This window comes from Erpetoichthys calabaricus, chromosome 9 (genome assembly GCF_900747795.2).
Source record: "Erpetoichthys calabaricus chromosome 9, fErpCal1.3, whole genome shotgun sequence".
Classification (NCBI taxonomy): domain Eukaryota; kingdom Metazoa; phylum Chordata; class Cladistia; order Polypteriformes; family Polypteridae; genus Erpetoichthys; species Erpetoichthys calabaricus.
The window spans coordinates 143,065,107-143,090,990 of NC_041402.2; the positions used below are offsets into that span (position 1 = coordinate 143,065,107).

The 25,884-nt window shown below is 39.4% G+C and overlaps 1 protein-coding gene across 4 annotated transcripts in view; it reads right to left on the reverse strand.

Moving 5' to 3' along the window:
- Positions 1–12,658: 12,658 nt before the first annotated feature.
- The window catches only part of LOC114658184 (alpha-2-macroglobulin-like protein 1), a 271,971-nt gene continuing 258,745 nt past the window's right edge, over positions 12,659–25,884 (reverse strand). For all 4 annotated transcript variants that reach the window (XM_051932108.1, XM_051932107.1, XM_051932106.1 and 1 more), the window contains 3 exons: positions 14,828–14,933; positions 14,517–14,558; positions 12,659–13,467 (listed from right to left, as the gene is read on the reverse strand). In XM_051932108.1, the coding sequence (XP_051788068.1) occupies positions 13,439–13,467; positions 14,517–14,558; positions 14,828–14,933 (177 nt within the window). In that variant the 3' untranslated portion in view covers positions 12,659–13,438. The remainder of the gene's footprint in view (positions 13,468–14,516; positions 14,559–14,827; positions 14,934–25,884) is intronic.

A 25,884-nucleotide genomic window follows, 5' to 3' on the forward strand; every position in this document is an offset into this window, starting at 1 on the left:
GGACATGATAATTGTTTAATAAAATCTTCCGTTAAAGTGCTCAACATTAATACCTAATAACCAATCTCAATGCACGGAGAAAATGTAGGCAATACGGCATAAACACCAATAATTTAATTAAAATTACCACTTTAGATGAACAATGTATTAAAACTATAAAAACAGACTATAGATTAAACAAAAAATACACACAGAGCGGCGCTAATAAAAATAACTTAGTTCCTGTTCCAAATGTCAATAACGCACATAGTATTCATCTCTGCCCCTCCGAAACATTAAATATGGCACTATTAAATGTTAGAGCTTTAACTAACAACACGTTTTTTATCAACGATCTTATTAATGATAGAAAAATTAATTTTATTGTACTAAGTGAAACGTGGCTTAGTTCAGATGGCACAGCTGTTTTAATCGAATCTGTGCCTCCGGATTACAGTTTAACTCGTGCGGATCGCCAAGGAAAGAGAGGCGGCGGACTAGCAAACATTTACTCAAGCCGGTTAAAATGTAAAGATGTCAGTTTTGGTAAATTCAAGTCCTTTGAGTATCTCGCCGTTGTTATTCATGGAGATTCTCACATTCAGGTATTATCCGTGTATAGACCTCCTAAATTTAACTCGTCTTTCTTTGAGGAATTCTCTGACTTAACTTCAATTTTAATTACGAACTATGACAAACTCTTAATAGTCGGTGACTTTAATTTTCATATAGATAATCAGTGTGACTAAAAAGTAAAAGAATTCATGAACCTCCTGGACTCTTTTGATTTGAGACAGCTCGTTAATCAGCCTACACATAAAGCAGGTCATACGTTAGACTTAGTAATTACTAAAGGACTAAAAGTTGATATAAAGCAGGTCATTGATACGGGTCTATCAGACCATTTTCTTCTACTTTTTAATATAGAAATAATGATAGAAAACACTCATGAGAAGCATATTGTTAAAAAACGCTTCTTTGACTCATCAGCAGCTTTAAAACTTACAAACATTCTAAGCAATCAGTCTGTTTATAGTGCCAACTATAATAGCGAGGATAATGTAAATAATAAGGTGGAAAGATTTAATACTAAAGTGAGAGCTACTGTTGACATAGTTGCACCTGAAAAGACAGTTAAAAAATCTTCTAGCATTGTTATACCATGGAAGACCCAAAGAGTGTCTGATTTAAAGAGAACATGCCATAGAGCTGAGCGTAAATGGAGGAAGACTAAACTAACTATCCACTATGAAATATTAAAAGTTAAAATAACAGAATACAATAACACAGTCCATCTTCAGAGGCGCTGCTATTTCTCGAAGATTATAAATAACAATGCTAGTAATCCCAGAGTACTTATTCTCTACGATTGATCGTCTGCTAAACCCAGGTAATTCAAAGGAATGCCTCCTAAGTACTTCCAGTAAAACCTGTGAGGCTATTGCTGTATTTTTCAATCAAAAAATTAATTATATTAGAAATAACATAGTATATCTCCCCAACACTAAGGATCCTCCTAAACCCCAGTACTCTGTTATAAACAAATTAAACTCTTTCACTAGGATTGATTTACCTGATTTACATAAAATAATTTCTCAACTGAAACACTCCACCTGCGTCCTTGACCCCATACCAACAAATTTTTTCAAAGAAGTATCGGGCGTGCTAATTGATAATATTCTTGACATAGTAAATTCGTCATTAGATACAGGGGTCTTCCCAGACTGTCTTAAGACTGCTGTAGTTAAACCCCTACTTAAGAAAAATAATCTTGACCCCTCTGCTCTTGAAACTTTTAGACCCATCTCTAACCTGCCTTTCTTAAGTAAAATTCTAGAGAAGGCAGTCATTATGCAGTTAAATAACCACCTCAATAAACATGCTATTCTTGATAAATTTCAGTCAGGTTTTAGAACAAATCACAGCACAGAAACTGCACTCATTAAAGTAGTAAATGACTTGCGGGTAAACGCAGACAGAGGCCATTTATCTGTTCTCATCCTCTTAGATCTGAGTGCCACATTTGACACCATTGATCACGATATTCTTAGAATTCGCCTCAGTCAATGGGTGGGCCTTTCTGGCAGTGTCTTAAATTGGTTTGAATCCTACCTGGTAGGGAGAAAATTCTTTGTTAGTTGTGGTAATTACAACTCAAAGACACATGATATCCTATATGGTGTTCCACAAGGCTCTATTCTGGGTCCGCTGCTCTTCTCAATCTACATGCTTCCGTTAGGTCAGATTATCTCAGGGCACAACGTGAGCTACCACAACTATGCTGATGACACACAGCTGTATTTATCAATAGCACCTGATGACCCCGATTCTCTTGATTCACTAACACAATGTCTGACTTGTATTTCTGAATGGATGAATAGTAACTTTCTCAAGCTAAATAAAGAGAAAACTGAAATCTTAGTGATTGGCAATAATGGATACAATGAGGCTATTAGAAATAAACTGGATACATTAGGATTAAACGTCAAGATGGAGGTAAAAAGCTTAGGGGTAACTGTTGACTGTAATCTGAATTTTAAATCGCATATTAATCAGATCACTAGGACAGCATTTTTTCACTTAAGAAACATAGCAAAAGTTAGACCTCTTATATCATTGAAAGATGCTGAGAAATTAGTTCACGCGTTTGTTTTCAGTCAACTAGATTACTGTAACGCACTCCTCTCAGGATATCCAAACTGAAGGTAATGATCGCCGCAATGGCCACCGCTCAAGACATAAAGGAGCTCAGGAAAGATATAAACATGAGCAGCAGGAAAGGACTCAGAAAGAAATGGAAAAGAAAGCTAAAGCTTCATCCAAGCCTAGACAGGCATCAAGTCCGAGCTCAAGGTACAGCCTTTCAGAGACTGACCCGGGACAGACAGGCGAAAGCACAGATTTCCCAGGACCTGGCGCTGCTGCATTGTCTCCAGCTGAAAGAGTGAAAGTGGGAGCGAATGTGGAAGTGATTCAGGCCACGATAGCTCGACGATTCCAGAAGATTCATTGAAACTGAAAATGGCCTTGCCTTCCGCGTTGTCATTTACTCCTCATGAGCCAGGAACATCGACTTTAACTGAGCTTGCCACTTCACCCATGGAGCACAAAGACTGAAATGATCTGTCCAAACTGAAGGTAATGATCGCCGCAATAGCCACCGCTTAACACATAAAGGAGCTCAGGAAAGATAGATAGATAGATTGATACTTTATTAATATAAAGAAAGAAATAAATGATATAAGGAAGAAAATAAATGATATAAAGAAAGTGATATAAATGATATAAGGAAAGCAATAAATGACATAGACAAGACAAACGAGAAGCTGTTGCAGGATATTAAAGACAAGGACAAATGTGTAAATAATCGCTTTGAGACAGCCTTTTAAGGTATGCTAGAAAAAATTGAGGAACAAATTCAGGAAAATGCATCTAAGTTTGAAAATAAACTGAGAGCAGTTGGCGGTCAGTTGGAAGACGTTAAGCAAACGTTCATGACTTGAATTGAAATAGCCAAAAAACTGGCATCTACTGCTGACAAAAAAGCAATGACTGCAAATTCCGAATACAAAATACTTGGAGACAGACTTGCTGCACTGGAAGTTGGATGCAGATGGAATAATATTAGAATCGAAGGTCTCCATGAGAATCATGAAAGTCCAAACCTAGTGAAATTTGTAGCTGAACTCTTCTCTAAAATAATTGGAGAGGACTTCAAATCAGACACCAAGATAGCGCAGCTTACCGCATACTGGGATCAAATACCTCTAAATCTAAGACTCTTATCGTGCATTTAAAAAAATTACAATCTAAATTACATAAAATGTTACTTCTCAGACAGAAACGAGATTATATTTGAAAATAACCACATTTGTATTTTCCCTGATTTCTCACCCTCAACAGCTGCTAAACATGTCGCTTTTTACAACTGTCACACACGTGCGCATGGGAAACAGCTGAAGGGCCTAAACACTTGTAATTCTACGCCAGGCCAGGGGGCGGCGGAGTGTACTGACTATCTCTCTCAGTCCCTTGCAGACCTTTCCCAGGAAATCCCGCCTCTTGCCGGCCCCAAGGATGACGTCACTTCTGGACACGAGGACGCCACTCCCAGTTCCTGCAATGCTGACATCATTTCCTTTCCAGGCCTTTAAAACTGCCATCTTGCCACAGTACAGGCAGTTCTGTTTTGGACTCTGAACTATACACATCGTGTACATAAAAAGAGCAATTTTGCAGCCAAGCATAATATACGGGTGGCTGCCCCAAACCTTTACGATGTCTCCAACTTATTCATGTGACACAACATTAAACAATGCTTACGGAAAGCCGAGATCAGATACAGCCTCTTGTATCTTGCTAAACTGAAATTAGACATTCAAGGCAAACTAAACATGTTTACCTCTACGGAGGAAGCAGAAAAAGAGATAAGAAAACTGCTCCTGACACTTTTTTGAAATACAATCATGAGTCGCATCCTGTCATAGCATGGCAAAGAAGATCTTACTGGCTGTTTGATCTGCTTGCAATGATATTGATACTGTAATTATACAGTACATCCTTTTCCCTTCTCAGCCACTTTTTCTTTATGCTTTAATTACAATTATATGTATATATGTATGCATGTGTAAAAAAATGTTTTTCAATTTTTTTTTTTTAAGGAGACTGTTTAACATCATACCCTTGGATTATTGTATTAGGGCTTACTATGCTTATCCAGGGCTACTTTTTAACATCATTTTCTAGGTTTACTATCTCAAGATTGTTTAAGATTATATTTTATGCTTATAGTATTTCGACTGTATTGGGAATAGATATCTTTAATCCTAATCCTCATATGTCACTGCTGGGGGCTTGTTTTGTTTTGGACATGCTCTGTCTCTAAGTATGTCAGAGGACTAGAACTTTGTGAAGTGTGTTCCAGCCTCATGTGGGGAGGCAAACTGGGGGTGGGGTGGGCTTGGGGGAGCTATTTCTAATCTATCCTTTTAATCCTTAAAATTATAAGTGCCAACGTAACAATTGGTTTCATGGCAATAACTCCTGGGAAAATTGGAAATTAAGATCAAAGCTCTCGTATTTTCAGTTAAGACTACAAAATGACAACAAAAGTTCAGAAGCAATGCCTCCATGACTGAACAGTTAACTTTATGTGCTGGAATGTTAAAGGTCTGAATAATGAATTAAAGAGAAAGAAAGATTCTCTCACCTAACAGGTCTAAATGCTAAAATAGTATTTTTACAGGAGACCCACTTATTAAGCAAGGATCAGTATCAACTGCACAGAGACTCGACTGGCCAAATATTCCATTCCGGCTTTACAAAGAAAACTAGAGGTGTGGGAATTCTTATACATAGAACAGTCTCATTTGCAGTATCAGATGTAATATCTGATCCAGAAGGGAGATATGTGATTGTCATGAGTAATTTATTTAACTGTAAAGTAATTTTGATTAACACCTATGCACCCAATGTAGATGATATGGACTTCATCCAAAATTAGATCTAACACTTCAAAGACAATTACACAGTTTGTAACTAATCTCAATTTACCAGACCCCTGGAGATTTCTAAACCCAAACTCAAGAGCATATTCCTTCTACTCACCAGTGCATCATTGCTACTCAAGAAATGATTATTTCTTTGTAGATAACATTTTCCTGCCAGCGATTAAATCTTGTAAATACGACGCAATTGTTACCTCCCACCACGCCCCTTTGATCTTGGAGCTAAAATCATTATGCCGCACATACTCATCTCACAGATGGCATCTTAACCCACTTTTATTATCAGACAAAAACTGTATAGAAGTTATAACCAAACAAATAAATTTTTTTTAGAGACAAATACATCCTCAGAGGTTTCTGCAGGAAAGCATTCTGGGAAACCCTGAAGGCTTTTTTAAGAGGCCAGATTATCTCATATCTTTCCCACAGGAAAAATTGGAAACCAAGAAGTTATCACAGCTAATCAGTGAAATTACTAGAATAGATAAAGAACATGGCAGGTGTCCAAGTGAGGCACTTCATAGGAAAAGACAGGCTCTGGATTCAGAACTCAACCTCTTAACAACTAAAGAAACTGAACAACTCATTTTTAAATCAAGACATCATTACTATGAACATGGAGAGAAAGCTAATAAGCTCTTACCTCAACAAATTCACAATCAAGAAATTCGCAATTCAATCCCACCAATCACCAACACAGACAGAGATAAAATCATTGACCATAAAAATATAACGCACAAATTTAGAGACTACTATAAGTCCTTATATTCTAATGAGTTAAAGAAGACAAGACACAATCTAAAACCTCTGGGACTATCAGAATTACTAGATGCTATAAACTCACTTCAGAGTGGGAAAGCAGCAGGACCTGGGGCCCCATGCATAATGCCATGCGTAGAATTTGCACTATAACATGACGTAAGCAACAAAAGCCGAAATGTGCTTATGCACAGAAAAATCCAGATGCAGGAATCTGTGCATTCGCCAACTTCCGCGTTCTTCCGCTACATAAATCCCGCTCAGCGTGGAAATAAACGCACATGCACGCTTTTGCTGTTCCGCCCCCCACTCCTCCCAGAATTACGCCTCTTTGAATATGCAAATAAATATAAATAGCCCTTAAGCCCAGCATTCTGTGAAAAGGCAATGGCAAAAGTACAAGGAAAAATAGAAGAAATTCAGCGAATACCAAATAAAGGCAAAGAAAAATGTACTATTTGTTGGTTTAAACAGTTATATAAGCAACAAAAGGAAGCTGATCGAGTGACATAGCGTGTCGGAGAAACTTGAAAGCTCAAGTTCACAAAGTCGCACAGTGCCCGAAGTAAAAAAAGTTGTCAGATATCACAGTCGGCGTGAAAAGGCGACTCGTAGCCCACCGTCTGAGTGTCATATGAAAGCTTATTAGGGTACAGTGTGAAAAAAGCACGAAATGTCAACTTTAATCTCGAAATTTCCACTTTAATCACGTAGTTTATTTTGTCATTAAAAAAGAACATCATAACTTAATCTTAAAATCGTTTAATTTACTAGTTTCTCAAATCCCATCGTAACTAAAGTAGCATGTTAAATGCTTTGTTGTGTACTGTATTTGATCTTATATGTGTTCTATGTGCCTGAATCACTACGTGCTCTTCCTCCGACAGGACACAGAATCCATTACGTTCGTAATATTACAGCTCTCTGAGTAATTCAAATACCGAGAAGTATACGTGATATCATTTTCATGATGATATGCATTAAAGCATGTTATTAAACATGGGAACACGGTGGTGCAGTGTTTGTTCATGTCTTACAGCAACAAGATGCTTGCTGCGCCATGCGTGACCTTCAATGAAATGCTTTATTACAGAAGTACTGTCTTTTTCAAACATACTAACCCCCAATTCCTGTCCTTACTTTTCTTTCTCCAAATACCCAATTGCCACACAATCAGCTCTGTAATAGACGTTAAGCCATCTGTAAGCTTAGAACTCCGATTTTTCAAAACTTTTAAGGAACATCGAAATATCTTCGTAATGTTTAATTATTCTATCCATCTATCCTTCCAGTGTCGCGCCAGCCACAGCATGAAAACAGCGCAAGGCAGGAACAATCCGTGAACGGAGAGCCAGCTCCTTGCTAGCACTGCGGCACCATGTAGTTAAAGTTAAAGTTTTATCTGTATAATATAATCCTCATATTTTGCTGCATTTCATCTTAAAAATTATATCGTCATCATATGTAAATACTGTACGCGTTTTATAAAGTGGCTCAGGTTGTGCAATATTATAACTGTATCCTAAGTACAATTACCTCACGGTAATTTGCAAGTACAAACAGTTCTACAAGGAGCACTTGATGGACTGATTGAGTGTGTTTATAGTTCTTGGGATGAAACTGTTTGTGAACCGCGAGGTCCGAACAGAAAAGGCTGTGAAGTGTTGGTCGGATGAGAGCAGTTCAAACAGCAAATGGCTGAGGCAGAGAGTGCTTGCTGCTGTATACCGATAATTCTCTTTCCAATCGCTGTAGATCTGTGATTCACACTCGGATACAGTGATATAAATACTCTGAGTGGTGCAGTGCGAGTAATATGGAAAAAGATGATCCACTGTGGCAACCCCTAATGGGAGTAGCTGACAGAATAAGAAGAAGGTGCAATGAGAGTAACAACGCTAAAGCAGTTATGGTATTTAGAATAGTTTGACCATTCTGTGGACCATTATATTGTTACAGGTTAATTACAATCAAATGCATTAAATTTATGAATGATATGCGGTTAATTTCAGTGTATTTGATAAAGCCGCCGTCGTGGATGTGGATCTAAGAAAGGGTAACCACACAGGAACAGTAGCACTACTTTAACGCTGGGTGCCGCCAGTCTGCAAAACCGAGCGGAGAACTTGCGTATGACAGGGTATGAGGTACCGTGGAAAAGTGCGTGGCTTTACACCGAGTGTAGGATTTCTACATCGCGATTTGAACGTGGAAACGTTCTTACGCAACATTTCTGTGCGTACGCACCATTTATACATGAGGCCCCTGATGGCTACTTTGCAGAGTTTTATAAAAAATTCTCAACTCAGCTAGCTCTCCTTTTATTAGCAACATTTACAGAAACTAGAGACAATAAACTTCTACCTCAAACTTTTCGCCAAGCATTAATCACCGTCCTTTCCTAAACAAAATAAGGACTTATTACAATTTGCATCATACAGACCAATTTCATTTCTGAATAATGATGTTAAGAATCTCTCCAAAGTCCTACATTGAAGGACTGAGAAAGTGCTTCCTTTGGTAATATCGGAAGACCAAACTGGATTTATTAAAGACAGACACTTAGCTTCCAGTCTTTGACGTCTGTTTAATGTAATATATTCACCCACAAAGTATAACACCCCAGAGATATTATTATCGTTGGATGCAGAAAAGGAATTTGATATTGTTGAATGGAACTACCTTTTCACTACCTTGGAGAAATTTGGGTTTGGCCCGAACATTTGTGCATGGATCAAACTACCATATACCAGTTCAGAAGCTTCAGTTTGTATTAACAACATTCATTCAGACTACTTTAAACTAGAACGTGGTACTAGACAAAGATGCCCCTTGTCACCACTGCTTTTTGCAATCACCATTGAGCCACTGGAAGTTCACTGTCGAAATGTTTATGGGATAAAGGAGATTATCAGAGAAGGACTGGAACAGAAAATTTCTCTATATCCAGGTGATATGGTACTGCATATATCTGATCCACAAAATAAATACTGTGCCTACAGTCCTAACAGCACTAACAGAATTTCAAAAGATTTCTGGTCTCAGAATTAATTTGAATAAAAGTGTGCTCTTTCCAGTGAATTCTCAAGGACACAATATTAGATTGGACATCTTCCCTTTTATTATCGCAGATCAGTTTAAATACCTAGGGGTAAACATTACAAGTAAACAAAGCTCTTTATCAAAAAAATTTTGCCGTCTGTATGGAAAAAATTAAGGAAGACTTGCATAGTTGGTCTACCCTTCCTTTCACTTTAGTTGTAAGAATTAACACTGTTAAGATTAATATCCTTCCTAAGAAATTAGATTCAACCGTAACCTCATTTATTTGGAATTCAAAACATCCATGTATCCAAAATGCGACCCTACAAAGACCTTTTGTTTAACTTTATTACTGGGCAGCAAATATACAGTACAAGCTATAAAACCCTGGACATGGACACAAATTGACAAACATACACAGGCTTGGTCCACAATAGAAATAAAATTCTGCAGTACTTCTTTATATTCCTTGCTTTGTACCCTAATAAGTACAAGTCATCACCAATATACTAACAACCCAGTTGTGCTTCACTCACTCAGAATATGGAACCAATGTAGGAAGTATTTTACGATAGAGAAGCTTTTATCTGTGGCACCTCTGCAAGAGAAATACCTTTTTCCACCCTCTCAAATGTATGCAGTTTTTATTGTCTGGAAAACATTCGGGATTAAATCACTTAGAGATCTGTACATAGACAATGTCTTTGTATCCTACGAACAATTACACTCCAAATTCAACTTTCCAGCAACATATTTCTTTCACTACCTTCAAATTAGACACTTTGTTAAACAAAACCTGCCCAGTTTTCCTCACCTCCCACCTACCCTCTATGACGGAAACAATATTGATAAGTCTTGAGGACTCCGACAGAATCTTCGTTATATATAAAACCAATTTACAGTCCCTCCCTTTCAAAGATCCAAAAGTACAGTGGGAAAAGGATCTCTCACGTAACATCTCAGAAAAGGAGAATTCACTTGAGCTCCATATGCGCGGTGAGAAGCAGCCCGGACACAGACAGACAGACATCGTATTTGAACCCAACACATGTTTACTTACAATATGTACAGTATTTAAATATGCACATATCCAGTGCCTCCAGCACCAATCCCCCAAAGTCCAGGCCTCTCTCTCCAGTGCCTGCCTTCTTCAGGCCACCTCCATTCCTCTCCAACAAGACTCTTGTCCACCTCCGCCCGACTCCAGTCTCTGTCTGCAGGGAGGCGGCCCCTTTTATGCACGCCCGTATGGGCTCCAGGTGCTTCCCGACACTCCTCCGCCGACACTTCCCTGTGTGGCGGAAGCGTCAGCTGCGCACCCGGAAGCCCTCCAGGTGTCCCCATTCTTCTTCCCCCCAGCACTTCCAGGTGTGGTGGAAGTGTTGAGGTCCAGGGCTCTCCAGGCACCGGGGCGCCCCCAAGCCCTGCACCCATGGTCCCCAACACAACAAGGGTGGTCGCCCCCTTGTGGTCCGGAGGAGGTGCGAGCCCTCCTCCTGTCCTCTCAGGCATCCCAGCTGGGTACCACCCCCAGCGGCATGCCACAGCGCAAAGCATACTATTGTTCAACTTAAAATTATATATTGTTGTGTTTTTACACTTAAACCAACAGTAAACTAGTATATTAATAAAGACAGGCACAAATACAGCAATTATCAAACTCCCATCATTTTATGTGTGTAACAAGTTCCAGCAGTAGCATGCGCATTAATACCAAGTTGCAGGCACATCACACATTCAATACAATTATTTGCAACATTAAATAGACCTTATATTTCGTCTTAAATTCTTACATATACATAACATTTCCTCCCACCCAGCTTGGATGTGTAACAGTATTTTTTTTATCATACCTACAAAACACTTGGCATGGATACAAAACATGAACATAAAGACAGCTAAAGCATACTATATAAAGTGCACTATTTATTACGGTGTACTGAAACATTTTGGACAAATCAGCATGCTGATGTGGCGTTGCATTTTTAAAGTAGAATGTGAGCAAAACAAAATACATTGTCCAGGACTATATTTGACAAAACATGCACTGCCAGTTGAAGTGAATAATGCACTGGTATGCAGAAGCTACCCCTACCATCAACAAAACTTACATAAACCTTGACTTAATGTATTCCTTATAAACAAAACCCATGGTAGACATAATGTAACTAAAACCTTAAATATATCTATAGGAAACATTTATATACAGTTTACCAAAGCTAACAGATTCTTAAGTACTTTGTACATTAATATCGACTACAAGTTCAACCTTTCAGGAGGTTTACGAAGTTGCAGGCACATCACATGTAATTATTTGTAACATTAAATAGACTTTATATTTAGTCTTAAATTCTTACATATACATAACATATATCAAGCACATGTGTCTCATTTAAAATTGTCCAAAATGTTTCCAGGGCAACCTGCAAACGTTGCAATCAAGTCCCAGCCTCATTGGGCCACATATTTTGGGCGTGCACCAAATTAACATCATTCTGGACCAAAATCTTTAAATGCCTTTCAGACAGCCTTGGTGTCATAATCACTCCTAATCCATTAACAGCTTTGTTTGGTGTATTTCCAGATGGGTTAAAGTGGAGAAGGACAAACAAACTGTAATTGCCTTAACCTCGCCATTGTATCTTACTCAAATGGAAGAATCCTAATGCTACTATTCTAAGTCAGCGGGTAACTGATGTTATATACTATTTGAAATTGGAAAAAAATCAAGCTCTCACTTTGAGGATCTGTACAAAACGTTTTCAAAACCTGGCAAGATCAAATCAAAAACATTTGAATAAGCATTTAAATTGAGGAAGCAGATTCTTTACCCTTTTTTTTACTGTATTTATTTTTAAATAAAGGGGGTTGATTTGTTTCAAACCTAGTTTGGTAAAACTTGACTTGTTTGTATGGAATTTTATTTGAATTTAGTAAAATCAATAAAATCCCAAAAAAAAACAAAAAAACGTGAAAACATCTCGTATGTATGCAAAAGTGTCCCGTACGTACGAGATACGAGATATGGGTTATCCCATAATTTTTTTCACTGTGTGGTTGAGAGCTTCCATAATATTCCATAACATAAAATAACATTTTCAAATCTGTTTAATTTAATTTAGATAATGGGGTCCAGATTTTATCCTGATAGCATTAGGCACAAGGCAAGATGCAATCTTGCAACCCCCTTTTTGTGTACAGCAATGTTGGGTTTTTTTTGGTTTTTTTTGAGGTTGTAATTGTCACAATTCGCTCTTTCGCCTTGCATTGACTGTCATTTGAAAGAGGAGAGACCTCTTGGGTTGGGGAGGAGGTAGTTGAGAACTTCAGATACTTCAAAAACTGCACACACAAAGCAAAGACAGAAGAAGTTATTCAAGAAAGCAAATTTTTTTTATTGGAGCACACAAACCATTAGGGCTTCAGCCAAAAAAAGAGAAAAGAAAAGAAAAAAGCTGCAATCAATGGATTTCTTTTCCTAAAAGATATCAATAATGAAACATACTGTATACATGTGACATTAATGACCCTGTAAAGTATAAACTACTCAAATTATAACTGTGTGGGTTATCCCTCACTTCCACTGGACAAATAACAAAAATGACAAACAATACTTCACATTTGAAAATGATGAATTTTCTTCAGGTTCAATAAGCATTTGTTGATTGGGTTAGGCGATGCTCAATTACCAGAATACAGCTTACATTTTTTATTACTAAAGGAGCATTTTAAAGGGGTATTTTACTGAGTTGTATATCTGAGTATATCTATGTTTTTGGCAATTATTTAGATAAATACTCTGTGAATGAATATTGTTGAGTTGAGTTGAAAACGTCTCCTGGACATATAATGGTTTTGTTTCCTGATTTTACTAATGTACCTTTTGGCTAATACTGTATATATATCAGAATGAATGTGACTTACATGAAGCAGTACAGAACATTCACAATCCTAGTACTTATTTATGAACAGTAATCATCTCTTTATCGACAATTCAAAAGAAATGTCAGTCAGCTCTGAATATAAAAAGAACATGTAGAAGGCCGGTTTCCAACCACTGCTTGATGAATTCCAAAAAGACGTTTTTTGTTTCCAACAACAGAACTTTGGGTGAAAGAATGTCCACATTGGCATGATTTATATCTCTCCTTTCAGAATTCATTACTTTTCTCTTCACCATCTGAAAAGTAAGGTGTCTTTTGAGATATTTTATGCATAACAGATCATGAGAATAGAACATTCAGCCCAATATAGTTTGCCATTTTTTATTCCATAACTCTAAATTCAACAGCCTATTCACAGGGAACACCTTTAAAACCTACTTAGGAGTTACTTCCAAGGTAATGCTTGTAATTACTAAATGCTCAAGTGTACAGTTCTTGTATTGAGTATACATTTTGCTTCTACATCAAAATACTGGACAGCCTACAAAGTTTTGTTTTTACTTTCACACAATTATTAACATTCTTCCACATTGCCACTGCAGCTCTGAATGAACCGCTTCTAAAGATCCTAATATGGTGAACATTTGTCCGAAAGACAATGAACATTAATAGGGGTACAAGTGTGACAACTCTGATCTTAAATGAGTTATCGCTGTGCTAATCGTCAGAAATAGGAATTTAAACAACAAATGTTTGCAATGTCATGTGATGGCTGTACAGAGATTTGCCTCATAATTTAACCAGAACTTAAGAGTCTCTGGATCAGAATGGGGTGAGTGGGTCATTGCTCTGGAGTGTGCTTCAATCATAGTTACTTGTCATTAATAGGACACAAGTAAAGGAGGAAGCTCCACACGTAATGATGAATTAATTGGACAATTACAAAAGAGAATTAAGACCTTAAACCTACAGAAAAGGTGAACATATCTCTATACTTTTTTTAAATGTACAAGTGACACTACTGCTCTTTCCTAAATGCAGAATAAGTCAAAAACAACCATTTAAATGTTAAGGTCAGTTTGAGATAACAGGTGATCAGTGATTAAGAAATTGGTGGGGAAAAAAAAAAAAACCTGTGACCACAGTGGACTCCCCATAACTGGGACTGCAAACTTGAAGGATAATGTTCCAAATTGCAATGCAATCAGTTTCCTGGGAGACAAGGTGCTTTATGTGGACAGACTGACAGACACAATATAATGGATTTTCATGTCTAAAAAGTAAAGTTGGTGCTGTTGTTACTAAACAGCCTGATAAGACAAACACTAATATTAAAGAACTATACCTGTAGTGCAAGGAGATCTGTATTCAGCTTCAGCATGATCATCTGCAAAAATAAAGAAGACAAATGCCTTAGCAGAAAGTTTTTTTACAAGTCAATTGCAAAGGCTATTGGAAGTGCTTCAGTGTGCAATCCACTGTGGTTGAAGTCATGACTAAAAAAGGGCAAAGCAAAGACACAAATAACTGTGTTCAGTAGAAATTACTCTATTTATTCTTTATGCATTATGGACATTTTAATTTACATTTTTAAATTATACAACAATATTCTGAAACATAATGTAAACGAAAAGTACAGCATGTAAAGTGGCTTACTTGTTTGGTAGTAATCATAAATCCTGACAGTAGCTGGTTTCAAATTCTTCACTGCAATCTCCTCTTGAATGGTTAAGTGCAAAGTCAGAGGATTTCTTTGTACAAGCTGAAAAATCACAATAGAAAGGTACATGTTCTAACACAACAAAATATCAAAACCTGCTTAAACAAAAATGGAAACATATTGAGAGATTTTGAGAAATGGTTTAGAATGAGAAAAGAAAATACATACAGGATACCCATTTATGAAACTCATGTGGGCAGATATTACAGAGAGACAATGAAGAGAAATGTGAAGAGAAAGCAAGGGAGGTGAAATCGAAGGTGGATGTTTAAAGTAAAAAGGTCTGAAGGAAAAAGGCTTGACTGGTGAGAAGGTGCAGGACGGAGCTGTTTGGAGAATATGGATCAAGAACATCAACCCTACATAGAAGTGAGAAAAGATGAAGAGAAAGAGTATACTCTTTTATTCTGTTTTTCCTGTACTTTTCATTAGGGTCTGACTAGGTTTGAACAAACAGTTTGACCTCCAACTTGTCCTGGGAGAGAAAATCTGATAAATAAATTTATATAATATATAATTGACAGAGACAGACAGAGAGAGATCATCCACATTCCACTTACCCGATATCTCTCTATTATAAAAAAAAAAATCCTGTGGGAGGGAATGACTAGGAGACGATACGTGACCTTCACGTTAAGATCATGGAAGACAAATAAAAGACCCGCGAGACAAAAGAGAATGGCCAAGGAGCGTCTCGCGGGGATATAGAACATGAGATTCTTGCAAGACACGCCCTACTTACAAGCAATATCAGAGCACGGCCAGCAAAAAAAATCAGTAGTGTAAAGGCATACAGCACACACAGATACAGGGGTCTCAGTGAATATAAAGCATATAAAGGACAATACGTTATAAATGAAACGTCGACGATTAAAAGATCGCATTAGCGCAAACAAAAGGAAATTAATCATCAGGACCAGGTGTAATTGAAAAAATAGCAGGACAAAGCGAGTTCAGAAATAAAAGGCAAAGAGTTGAAAACAGTATTTTCGCATTTGCATCATTCAATGCACAAAACGTAGACTTACACAATAATGGACCATATGCTATGAGAATCTGTGGTCCCGCAACAGTTAAAGCAACGACAAGTTTAATTTCAAAGAAAACTCAATTCGGTCAGGTGTATATTTATGATCATGGAGAAGCAATCACAACGCGAGCAGCAGAGACACGAAGTGGCAAAAAGGACAGCGGCTGTTCAGGCTTTAAAATGATCGAAGGGCAGCGCGACAGCAGCTGTCCCCCCCACCCTTCACAACGCGAGCAGCGTTATACGTCCTGCAAGAAAGAAATTTAACCAAGCCCAGGGCCGGAAATAAAGGACAATTATAGTTTTTACAACGTCACGCGAGACAAGGCAGTGAGCCATCATTTAAAACAAGTCCACAGATATCTAAGCTAGCAGTTGTTGGATTGCTTTTGGCAGACAAGCATCATGTGCTCCCAGCTCTTAAAACAATGACATGCAACAAGCAGAACAGGCAGCTCGCAAGCAGCAGAAAGACAGCAGATGATCCAACGGCATATCCTTAGCATGTGTTCAGCCGCCCCCCCCACCCGCCACCCCCCCTTCACAACGCGAGCAGAATTATACATCTAGCGAGAAAGAGATGTAACCACCCACAGGGCCGGATATAAAGGACAAGTATTGTTTTTACAAAAGTTTTTAAGGTAAAAGTGAAAATAATGCATATGTAACAATTCCCATGAAAATAACAATCTCTTTAAATTGTATATCCGGTAAACCAAACACGGGGGTGGGCGAGCGAAGCGAGCAGGGTAAATATATATAATTGCACATGTAGGTATAATGGCATGGTGGGTCTTTTTACATGGACTATATTTAGGGTGGGGCGGCACGGTGGCGCAGTGGGTAACGCTGCTGCCTCGCAGTTGGGAGATCTGGGGCCCTGGGTTCGATTCCCGGGTCCTCCCTGCGTGGAGTTTGCATGTTCTCCCCGTGTCTGCGTGGGTTTCCTCCGGGCGCTCCGGTTTCCTCCCACATTCCAAAGACATGCAGGTTAGGTGGATTGGCGATTCTAAATTGGCCCTAGTGTGTGCTTGGTGTGTGGGTGTGTTTGTGTGTGTCCTGCGGTGGGTTGGCACCCTGCCCAGGTTTGTTTCCTGCCTTGTGCCCTGTGTTGGCTGGGATTGGCTCCAGCAGACCCCCGTGACCCTGTGTTCGGATTCAACGGGTTGGACAATGGATGGATGGATGGATGGATATTTAGGGTGTAACAGGAATGTGGATTATGTCGGGATGAAATCAAAGATGCAACAGCTGAAGTTAATATCTGACAAACAGAACTTGAGCAACATTAATTCACTGCTCCAGGCTCTATTAGAGGGAACCAAATATTTGCAAATATTATACCTGTGAAATACCTTTATACAAAAAAACACAAATATCTGCGATCTCACCATTGTAATCCAAACTCCCATGTTTACTATTTGTGTTTATTTGTTTATGATATATATATATATTTATATATATAATTGTGAATTTCCCCCTGGGATTAATAAAGTATCTATCTATCTATCTATCTATCTATCTATCTATCTATCTATCTATATTTATATATACTGTATATATATATATACATATATATATATATATATATATATATATATATATATATGTATATATATATACAGTGCATCCGGAAAGTATTCACAGCGCATCACTGTTTCCACATTTTGTTATGTTACAGCCTTATTCCAAAATGGATTAAATTCCTTTTTTTCCTCAGAATTCTACACACAACACCCCATAATGACAACGTGAAAAAAGTTTACTTGAGATTTTTGCACATTTATTAAAAATAAAAAAATTGAGAATGCACAGCTGCATAAGTATTCACAGCCTTTGCCACAAAGCTCAAAATTGAGCTCAGGTGCATCCTGTTTCCCCTGATCATCCTTGAGATTGAGATGATATACTGTATGTATATATATATATATATATATATATATATATATATATATATATATATATATATATATATAGTTAAGTTGAACTTTGGTAGGGCTAACTTTGACAATGTCTAAGTAGGATACACTGGGATTAGCTTTTAAGTATGGAGACAGTCGAGGAGCAGTGAAACAGGTTTAAAAATGTTTTACATGTAATGCAGGACAGATACATACTGTACCTATATATGGAATTAATAGGAAACTAAAAAAAACTCCATGGTGAATTTTTAATAAAGATTTAAAAAAGAAGTTGCAAAGGAAAAAACTGCTTTATAATGCATATAAGACTAATGACTGCAAAGTGAATCGTAGAGCGTATGAGAACATGAGGGCAACCATTAAGAAGGATATCAGGGAGGCTAAAAGACAGTTGGAGAGGAGTATAGCAGATAAGGCGAAAGAAGACCCTAAGAGATACTTTCAGTATTATAATAGTAAAAGAACAGTCAAGAAGGAAGGTCAAGTGCATCAGAAATAGTAAAGGGGTATTAAAAGATACAGACCGTGAAATAGAGGATGCCCTAAACTTACATTTGTCTGAGGTGTTTGCAAGTGAGCAAGTGGATAACCTTCCAGTGGTAAACGCGACTACTAAGGAGGTACTGAGGGATTTCTATCTTGTAGAGGGAGAAGTGCTGCTCAGATTAAATAGGATGAAATCAAACAAATCACCAGGACCAGATAATATTTATCCTCATGTTCTTAAGGAGGCTAGTGAGTACATATATAAACCCTTGACACATATTTTTAGGAAGTCACTGCATACTGGAGAGATTCCGAAGGACTGGAAAATGGCAAATATCATCCCATTATACAAAAAGGGTGACAGGGCAGATCCAAGCAACTATCGGCCAGTAAGCTTAACATGCATCACAGGAAAATTAATGGAAGGAATTATTAAGGATAAGATTGAGCAACACATGGCAAGAACAGGAGTTATTCTGAACAGTCAGCATGGGTTCAGAAGAGATAGATCGTGTTTTACTAACATGCTGGAATTGTATGAGGAGGCAACAAAAGGATACAATCAAAGTGGAGCTTATGATATTATTTATCTGGACTTTCAGAAAGCATTTGATAAGGTGCCACATGAGAGGTTGGGCATCAAATTAAAAGAAGTGGGAGTTCAGGGTGATGTTTTTAGATGGGTGCAGAATTGGCTCAGACACAGGAAGCAAAGAGTAATGGTGCGAGGAACCTCATCAGAACTGGCCAGTGTTAAGAGTGGTGTTCCACAGGGGTCAGTGCTAGGGCCACTGCTATTTTTAATATATATAAATGATTTAGATAGGAATATAAGTAACAAGCTGGTTAAGTTTGCAGATAGTACCAAGATAGATGGATTAGCAGAAAATTTGGAATCCGTTATATCATTACAGAAGGACTTGGACAGCATACAGGCTTGGGCGGATTTGTGGCAGATGAAATTTAATGTCAGTAAATGTAAAGTAGATAGATAGATAGATAGATAGATAGATAGATAGATAGATAGATAGATAGATAGATAGATAGATAGATAGATAGATAGATAGATAGATAGATAGATAGATAGATAGATAGATAGATAGATAGATAGATACTTTATTAATCCCAATGAAATTGGGAAATTCACATATTACACATAGGAAGTAAAAATGTTAGGTTTGAATACACAATGGGCGGTCAGAAAATCGAGAGTACACCTTATGACAAGGACTTAGGAGTCATAGTGGATTCTAAGCTATTGACTTCCCGACAGTGATCAGAAGCCATTAAGAAGGCTAACAGAATGTTAGGTTATATAGCACGATGTGTGGAGTACAAGTCCAAGGAGGTTATGCTCAACCTTTATAATGCACTGGTGAGGCATCATCTTGAGTACTGTGTGCAGTTTTGGTCTCCAGGCTACAAAAAAGGACATAGCAGTGCTAGAAAATGTCCAGAGAAGAGCGACTAGGCTGATTCCAGGACTACAGGGGTTTAATTATGAGAAAAGATTAAAAGAGCTGAGTCTTTACAGTTTAAACAAAAGATTAAGAGGTGACATGATTGAAGTGTTTAAAATTATGAAGGGAATTTATACAGTGGATCAAGACTGTTATTTTAAAATGAGTTCATCAAGAACATGGGGACACAGTTGGAAACTTGTTAAGGGTAAATTTCGCACAAACATTAGGAAGTTTTTCTTTACACAAAGAACGATAGACATTTGGAATAAGCTACCAAGTAGTGTGGTAGACAGTAAGACGTTAGGGACTTTCAAAACTTGACTTGATGTTTACTTGGAAGAAATAAGTGGATAGGACTGGTGAGCTTTGTTGGGCTGAATGGCCTGTTCTTGTCTAGAGTGTTCTAATGTTCTAATATATATTATTGTGGTGGATGGCCGGGACACCTCTTCTTTATATGGTCCAGGGGAGCATGCATGGACTGAACAGTACCTCCCACGGGACACTAGATGGCACCCCCCTGGGTAGCCATGATGCCTCGAATTCCTGCAGAGCTCCATGGGAGATGGAGTTCTCCACAACCCTGTTGGGATCTGTGCCATCAGGGGGTGCTCCTAAAGCAGCGGGCACCGACTCATATGCAAAAGAAGCCCAGATCGGCGTGCTACAGAGTGAGGCCACCTGAAAGACAGAAACACCGGGAGACGGGATCCGTAAGGAGGTAGGTGTTGGACCCAGGGGTGATTGGCCCTGGGGTTATTCCGTGTTGTCGTATGCCTACCTCCTAGATGGCGAAGTATCGAATCCGTGTTGTTGGCCTAAGCACGTCGATCTGTGGGACGACGGCGGGGCGAGTGAGAGCGATTTCGACCTGGGCCCACTGCTTGCTGAGAAACAACGGCTGGAGGATGAGCACCTGGAGTCTCACCCCAATGGCATCATGTCAATGGAGGAGGGGGCTGTGGAGAGCCAGGAAGTCCTCCCTGTGTCAGGTAAGGGGGTGGAGGATATATGTCAGCATCCTGCCGATAAAAGAATACAGGCGGGGGCGACGAATCTTCACCTCGATCCCAAAGATCACCCGAGGGGGCCTGCAAGGAAGTCGCAGGGCCTCGATGGCTCATGTTGGCGGGCTTGGACGAGGTAAGCCCAAGTCCACAATTGTCCGAGGAAACTAACCTGCTTTTGGCTGTTCAGGAGCTGGATGACGTGCTCCAACCCGTACAGACCTTGTACTAGGTTTTGGAAATGCTGCAGGATACACAGGAGAGGCTGGAAAAGACGGTCAGCGTTGCCTTTAAGGACCATACAAAGATGGGTGAGGCGGCGTGACACTGGATTCTCCGGCCTGAACAATGTGGCGGTACAGGTAAGTGACACCTGTACCGTAAATAAAAAAATGGGAGTGCAGTGCAAAATGGCACTGGTATTGGTTAGTTCCGGTTGCCAAGTAGCCGCAACTCCTACACGGGACGTGGCTGTGTTGACCAATCGTGCAGTGGGGGCGGGACCAGCACAGGTGCGTGTGCGGAGCTGGCTGATAAGTGTCGGCTGCCAAAGCGCTCCACCCCAAATGCCGGTGGCAATCTCACAGACGTCCACAAGGGCGCAGATGGCACAGGGTGTCTTTTCCTCCCATAAAGGGACCCAGACCGTTGTTGTGCCCCAGAGCAAAAGGAAGGCCCAGAAAAGGGAGTGCAGATTTTCCAATAGTTAGCAGGTGGTAGAGGGCTTGCCAACCTCAGTTGGGCTTGAGACGAAGCGGGGCTTCCCGTCCTTCTTTCACGGCTGAAGGGCATGGGAGCAGAAAGTGGGGTAGTGCTGTTATGAATGCTAAAATAGGGGTCACCTCAGGAGGTGCATAGGGGCAGCACCTCCCAGTCCTTCTCTTCTTATTGTTTTTCAGGAAGGACCCGTGGATCCAACAGCATTAGCTCCCCGTCCTGGAAAGAACCAGTCATCACGGGATGGGCCACTTCGCCCCACATGACTCAGCTGAGGGAGGGCAGTGTGGCGGACGGTCAGGGCCCTTGCCCGCCCGTGATGCCTCTTGTTTATATGGTCTGGGGGAGCAGGCATGGACTGAACAGTACATCCCCCAGGACGCTAGATGGCAGCCCCTCTGGGGGGGCAGTGGTGCCTCAGATTCCCGCAGGGCTTCATGGGAGATGGAGTTCTCCACAACCCCGTTGAGATCCAGGGGTGCCACCAGGGGGTGCTGCAGTGGTTTCTGAGCCCATGTGGGTGGTTCTTCTGCAGCCGGAAATGGATCATCAAACACCTGGAGCACTTCTGGGTGGGCTATAAAAGGAGCTAGCAGTCAGAGTTGGGAGGAGGGAGACAAAGCTTGCCTGAGAGGAGTGGAGGAGAAAGAAGAAAAGAGAAGAAGAGAAAGTAAAATATTGTGTGGATTGTGATTGTATTGGGACTGTGTTGTGCCTGTGGAAACGGGGCAGACGTTGCCCACAGGCGAAAAAAAGAAAAATAAAACAATTATTTGTTTCTATAAGTGTGCCTCCCGTGTTTGTCTGTGTCACGTTTGGAGGCTGGCATGCTCCCTAATGGTTTTGTAACATCAAAATATATATATATATATATATATATATATATATATATATATATATATATATATATATATATATATATAGACTAGGCAATATCTCATGGGTACTGATTTTGGGAAAACATTGGTGGAGGAAAGAGAGGATTGAACACTGTCACTACTATGGGTTTCTTTTTCCTCTAGAGCAGTGGTCCCCAAAGTGTGGGATGTGACCCCATGGGGGTGTTGCAATAAAGAGCTGGGGGAGTGTTTCTAAAACAAAACAAAAAATGCTTTATTAACTATTATTTATTTTGTATGTAGGAACATAAACAACTTTAAACATAAACAACTGTTACAATAGTTATAAAGTAAAAAAAAAAGTTAATGTGATAAATGTGGCTGTTTTCAGAAGCTAGCTTCTCAAATCTGGGCTCTGTGTTCGATACATGAACACACACAATGATATCAATTTCAAGTTTGAGGTGATTTTTAGCTTTTGTTTTGGTGGCAGTCATAGATAAGAATGCTAAAATAGGGGTCACCTCAGGAGGTGCATAGGGGCAGCACCTCCCAGTCCTTCTCTTCTTATTGTTTTTCAGGAAGGACCCGTGGATCCAACAGCATTAGCTCCCCGTCCTGGAAAGAACCAGTCATCACGGGATGGGCCACTTCGCCCCACATGACTCAGCTGAGGGAGGGCAGTGTGGCGGACGGTCAGGGCCCTTGCCCGCCCGTGATGCCTCTTGTTTATATGGTCTGGGGGAGCAGGCATGGACTGAACAGTACATCCCCCAGGACGCTAGATGGCAGCCCCTCTGGGGGGGCAGTGGTGCCTCAGATTCCCGCAGGGCTTCATGGGAGATGGAGTTCTCCACAACCCCGTTGAGATCCAGGGGTGCCACCAGGGGGTGCTGCAGTGGTTTCTGAGCCCATGTGGGTGGTTCTTCTGCAGCCGGAAATGGATCATCAAACACCTGGAGCACTTCTGGGTGGGCTATAAAAGGAGCTAGCAGTCAGAGTTGGGAGGAGGGAGACAAAGCTTGCCTGAGAGGAGTGGAGGAGAAAGAAGAAAAGAGAAGAAGAGAAAGTAAAATATTGTGTGGATTGTGATTGTATTGGGACTGTGTTGTGCCTGTGGAAACGGGGCAGTCATAGATAAGAAACTTAATTTACATAAATACAATGTTGTAAATGATATCAAGAATTTTATAGCTTTGTTTGCAAGCTTGGGGTATTTTTGCATTCTTTTGATCCCAAACTAGTCTAAGCTCTGTGAAGAAAAGTCTTGTTTCAACATTCCATTATTAGATATTTCAGTAAGTTTTTCTTTCATATTTGTCAGAATTTCAGCCAGTTGAACAGAACTCTCTAAAAATGGATTCAGTATTCATTTATGATTGATATAACTGTTTTGAGTTTCTTCTGGAAAATATTTAAAAAGCTGTTTAGAATTGTGCAAACTTGTATGTCTGCAAAAACGAGGACCTCAGAATTTACCATGTTAAAACATTGTCACGTATTGAAATGTAATGTTAATACGCATGTGCTGACATTGTGTGTGCACATTTGGGAGTGCAGGAAAAATAAAAGAAGCATTGGGTCCAAAGTAGGAACTGGTGTCCTGTCTATTGATTTAATTCAGCAGTTTTAATTTGGGGCAAGACAAAGGACTGAACACTGAGGACAAGGATCTTGCTAAATGAGTGTATGTCACACTGAAAAGCGAATTTAATTATTGTTCGAGATGGAAACATTTGTACCAAAATTTGATGGCTATGCTGAACCCACCACGCTGGGATCATGCTGGAGAAGATGGCTAGCAGTGTTTGAGTTGTTTGCGGATGGCAAAGATAAATTTTAACAGATAATGTGTTAGAAATAGTAAAACAATGAAGAAGGGCATTACTTTTGCACCATGTGGGTTCAGATGTGAAGGATATATTTTCTACTTTAGAAAGTACCAGTAGGCCATCGAATTACAACAGCGCAGCAGCTGTGTTAAACGCTTACTTCAAGCCCCAAGTGATTATGGCCTTAACAAGGCAAGCTTTCTACCAGCTGACACAAAAGCAAGGTTAGACTATTCAACAGTTTGTTACACAGCTTGGGCAAGCAGCTAAAGTCTATGGTTGAGGGCGATAGAGACAATCAAATTAGTGACACATTATTAAGCAAGTGCACTTCAGAATACTTACAGAGGAAGTTGGTAGAATAGGGCTCAAGGCTCAAGCTAACATGTTCACTTGAGATAGCAGCACAGTGTGAGCTCAGAATTTACCATATCAAAAAATAGCTACATTTTCCATGAGTTCTTTAATGCACTGGAATGAATCAAATGTTATTTTGTCAATTAATGTTGAACAGAAATCAAGTTTCTTTGTAAAATCTGTTGATTTTATCCCTGGCTGTTACTATGTTAACATTGCAACCTTGGAAACTACTATTCAAAGTGTTTAAGTGTATGAAAATATCATCCAGGAAAGCCCGCCTAAGATTCCAAAGAGAACTGGGAAATAGGTTTGCATATTCCGATTTCAAACCTTGCAGGTACAGCAAAAGTTCTCTTTACTGGAAAACTCTTTTCAAGACGTTACCCCTCAAAGGCCATTTTACTTCCTTGTGATGAAGAGCATTTTTATATAACGAACATATGTCTTCACAAATTGAATCTGCAATGCCTTTTCTTTGATGGAATTTACCACTTTAATGACATTTTAAAACACAATCCATTTCAGAAAGTAAAGATTTGGATGCAAGAGCTTCTCAATGTAAAAAACACTGTAGCCATGCAGCATTTGGCATTACCTCTTGTAAACTGACAAAGAGACCAAGTCGATGTCTTGTCTTGGCACCATCAGTGAATACAGCAACCCATACTTACTAGTGCTTTGCAGAAAACTGTTGAATAAACGTTTATTGGTAGTACTGGCTTCTAGTGGGTTACAAAATAAAATATTTTGTGTAACACCATTAATGGTATCATAGCTTACAAATACTAGCTGGGCACAGTTACAAATATCTGTGGATTCGTAGATCTATACTGAGAAGTACTTGCACTTCTTAATATTTTCAAGAACTTGTGTTCGAATATATTTAATGTTTTGTATATCCATCCATCCATTATCCAACCCGCTATATCCTAACTACAGGGTCACGGGGGTCTGCTGGAACCAATCCCAGCCAACACAGGGCACAAGGCAGGAAACAAACCCCGGGCAGGGCGCCAGCCCACCACAGATGTTTTGTATATCCTGTATTTATATGCTTTATCTGTTTTAGTATTCTATGAAGAAAAAATTTGTATCCAGTGTTATATATATCCTGCTGTTCTTTCTGAGACTGTGTGAAGCACCTTGAGCATGGGAAAAGTGCTATGTAAATAAAATATTATTATTAATATCGCCTGTCGTGTTGCTTATTCTTCTTTGGATTATATTGTTGAAGAGAGGTATTGTTTTGAGCTTGTGAGCCTCTTTTTTACCAACCATTACTTGCTCCATATCAACAACTGTCGGTAAAATCAGATTTTCGGCAATTGTATGTGGCT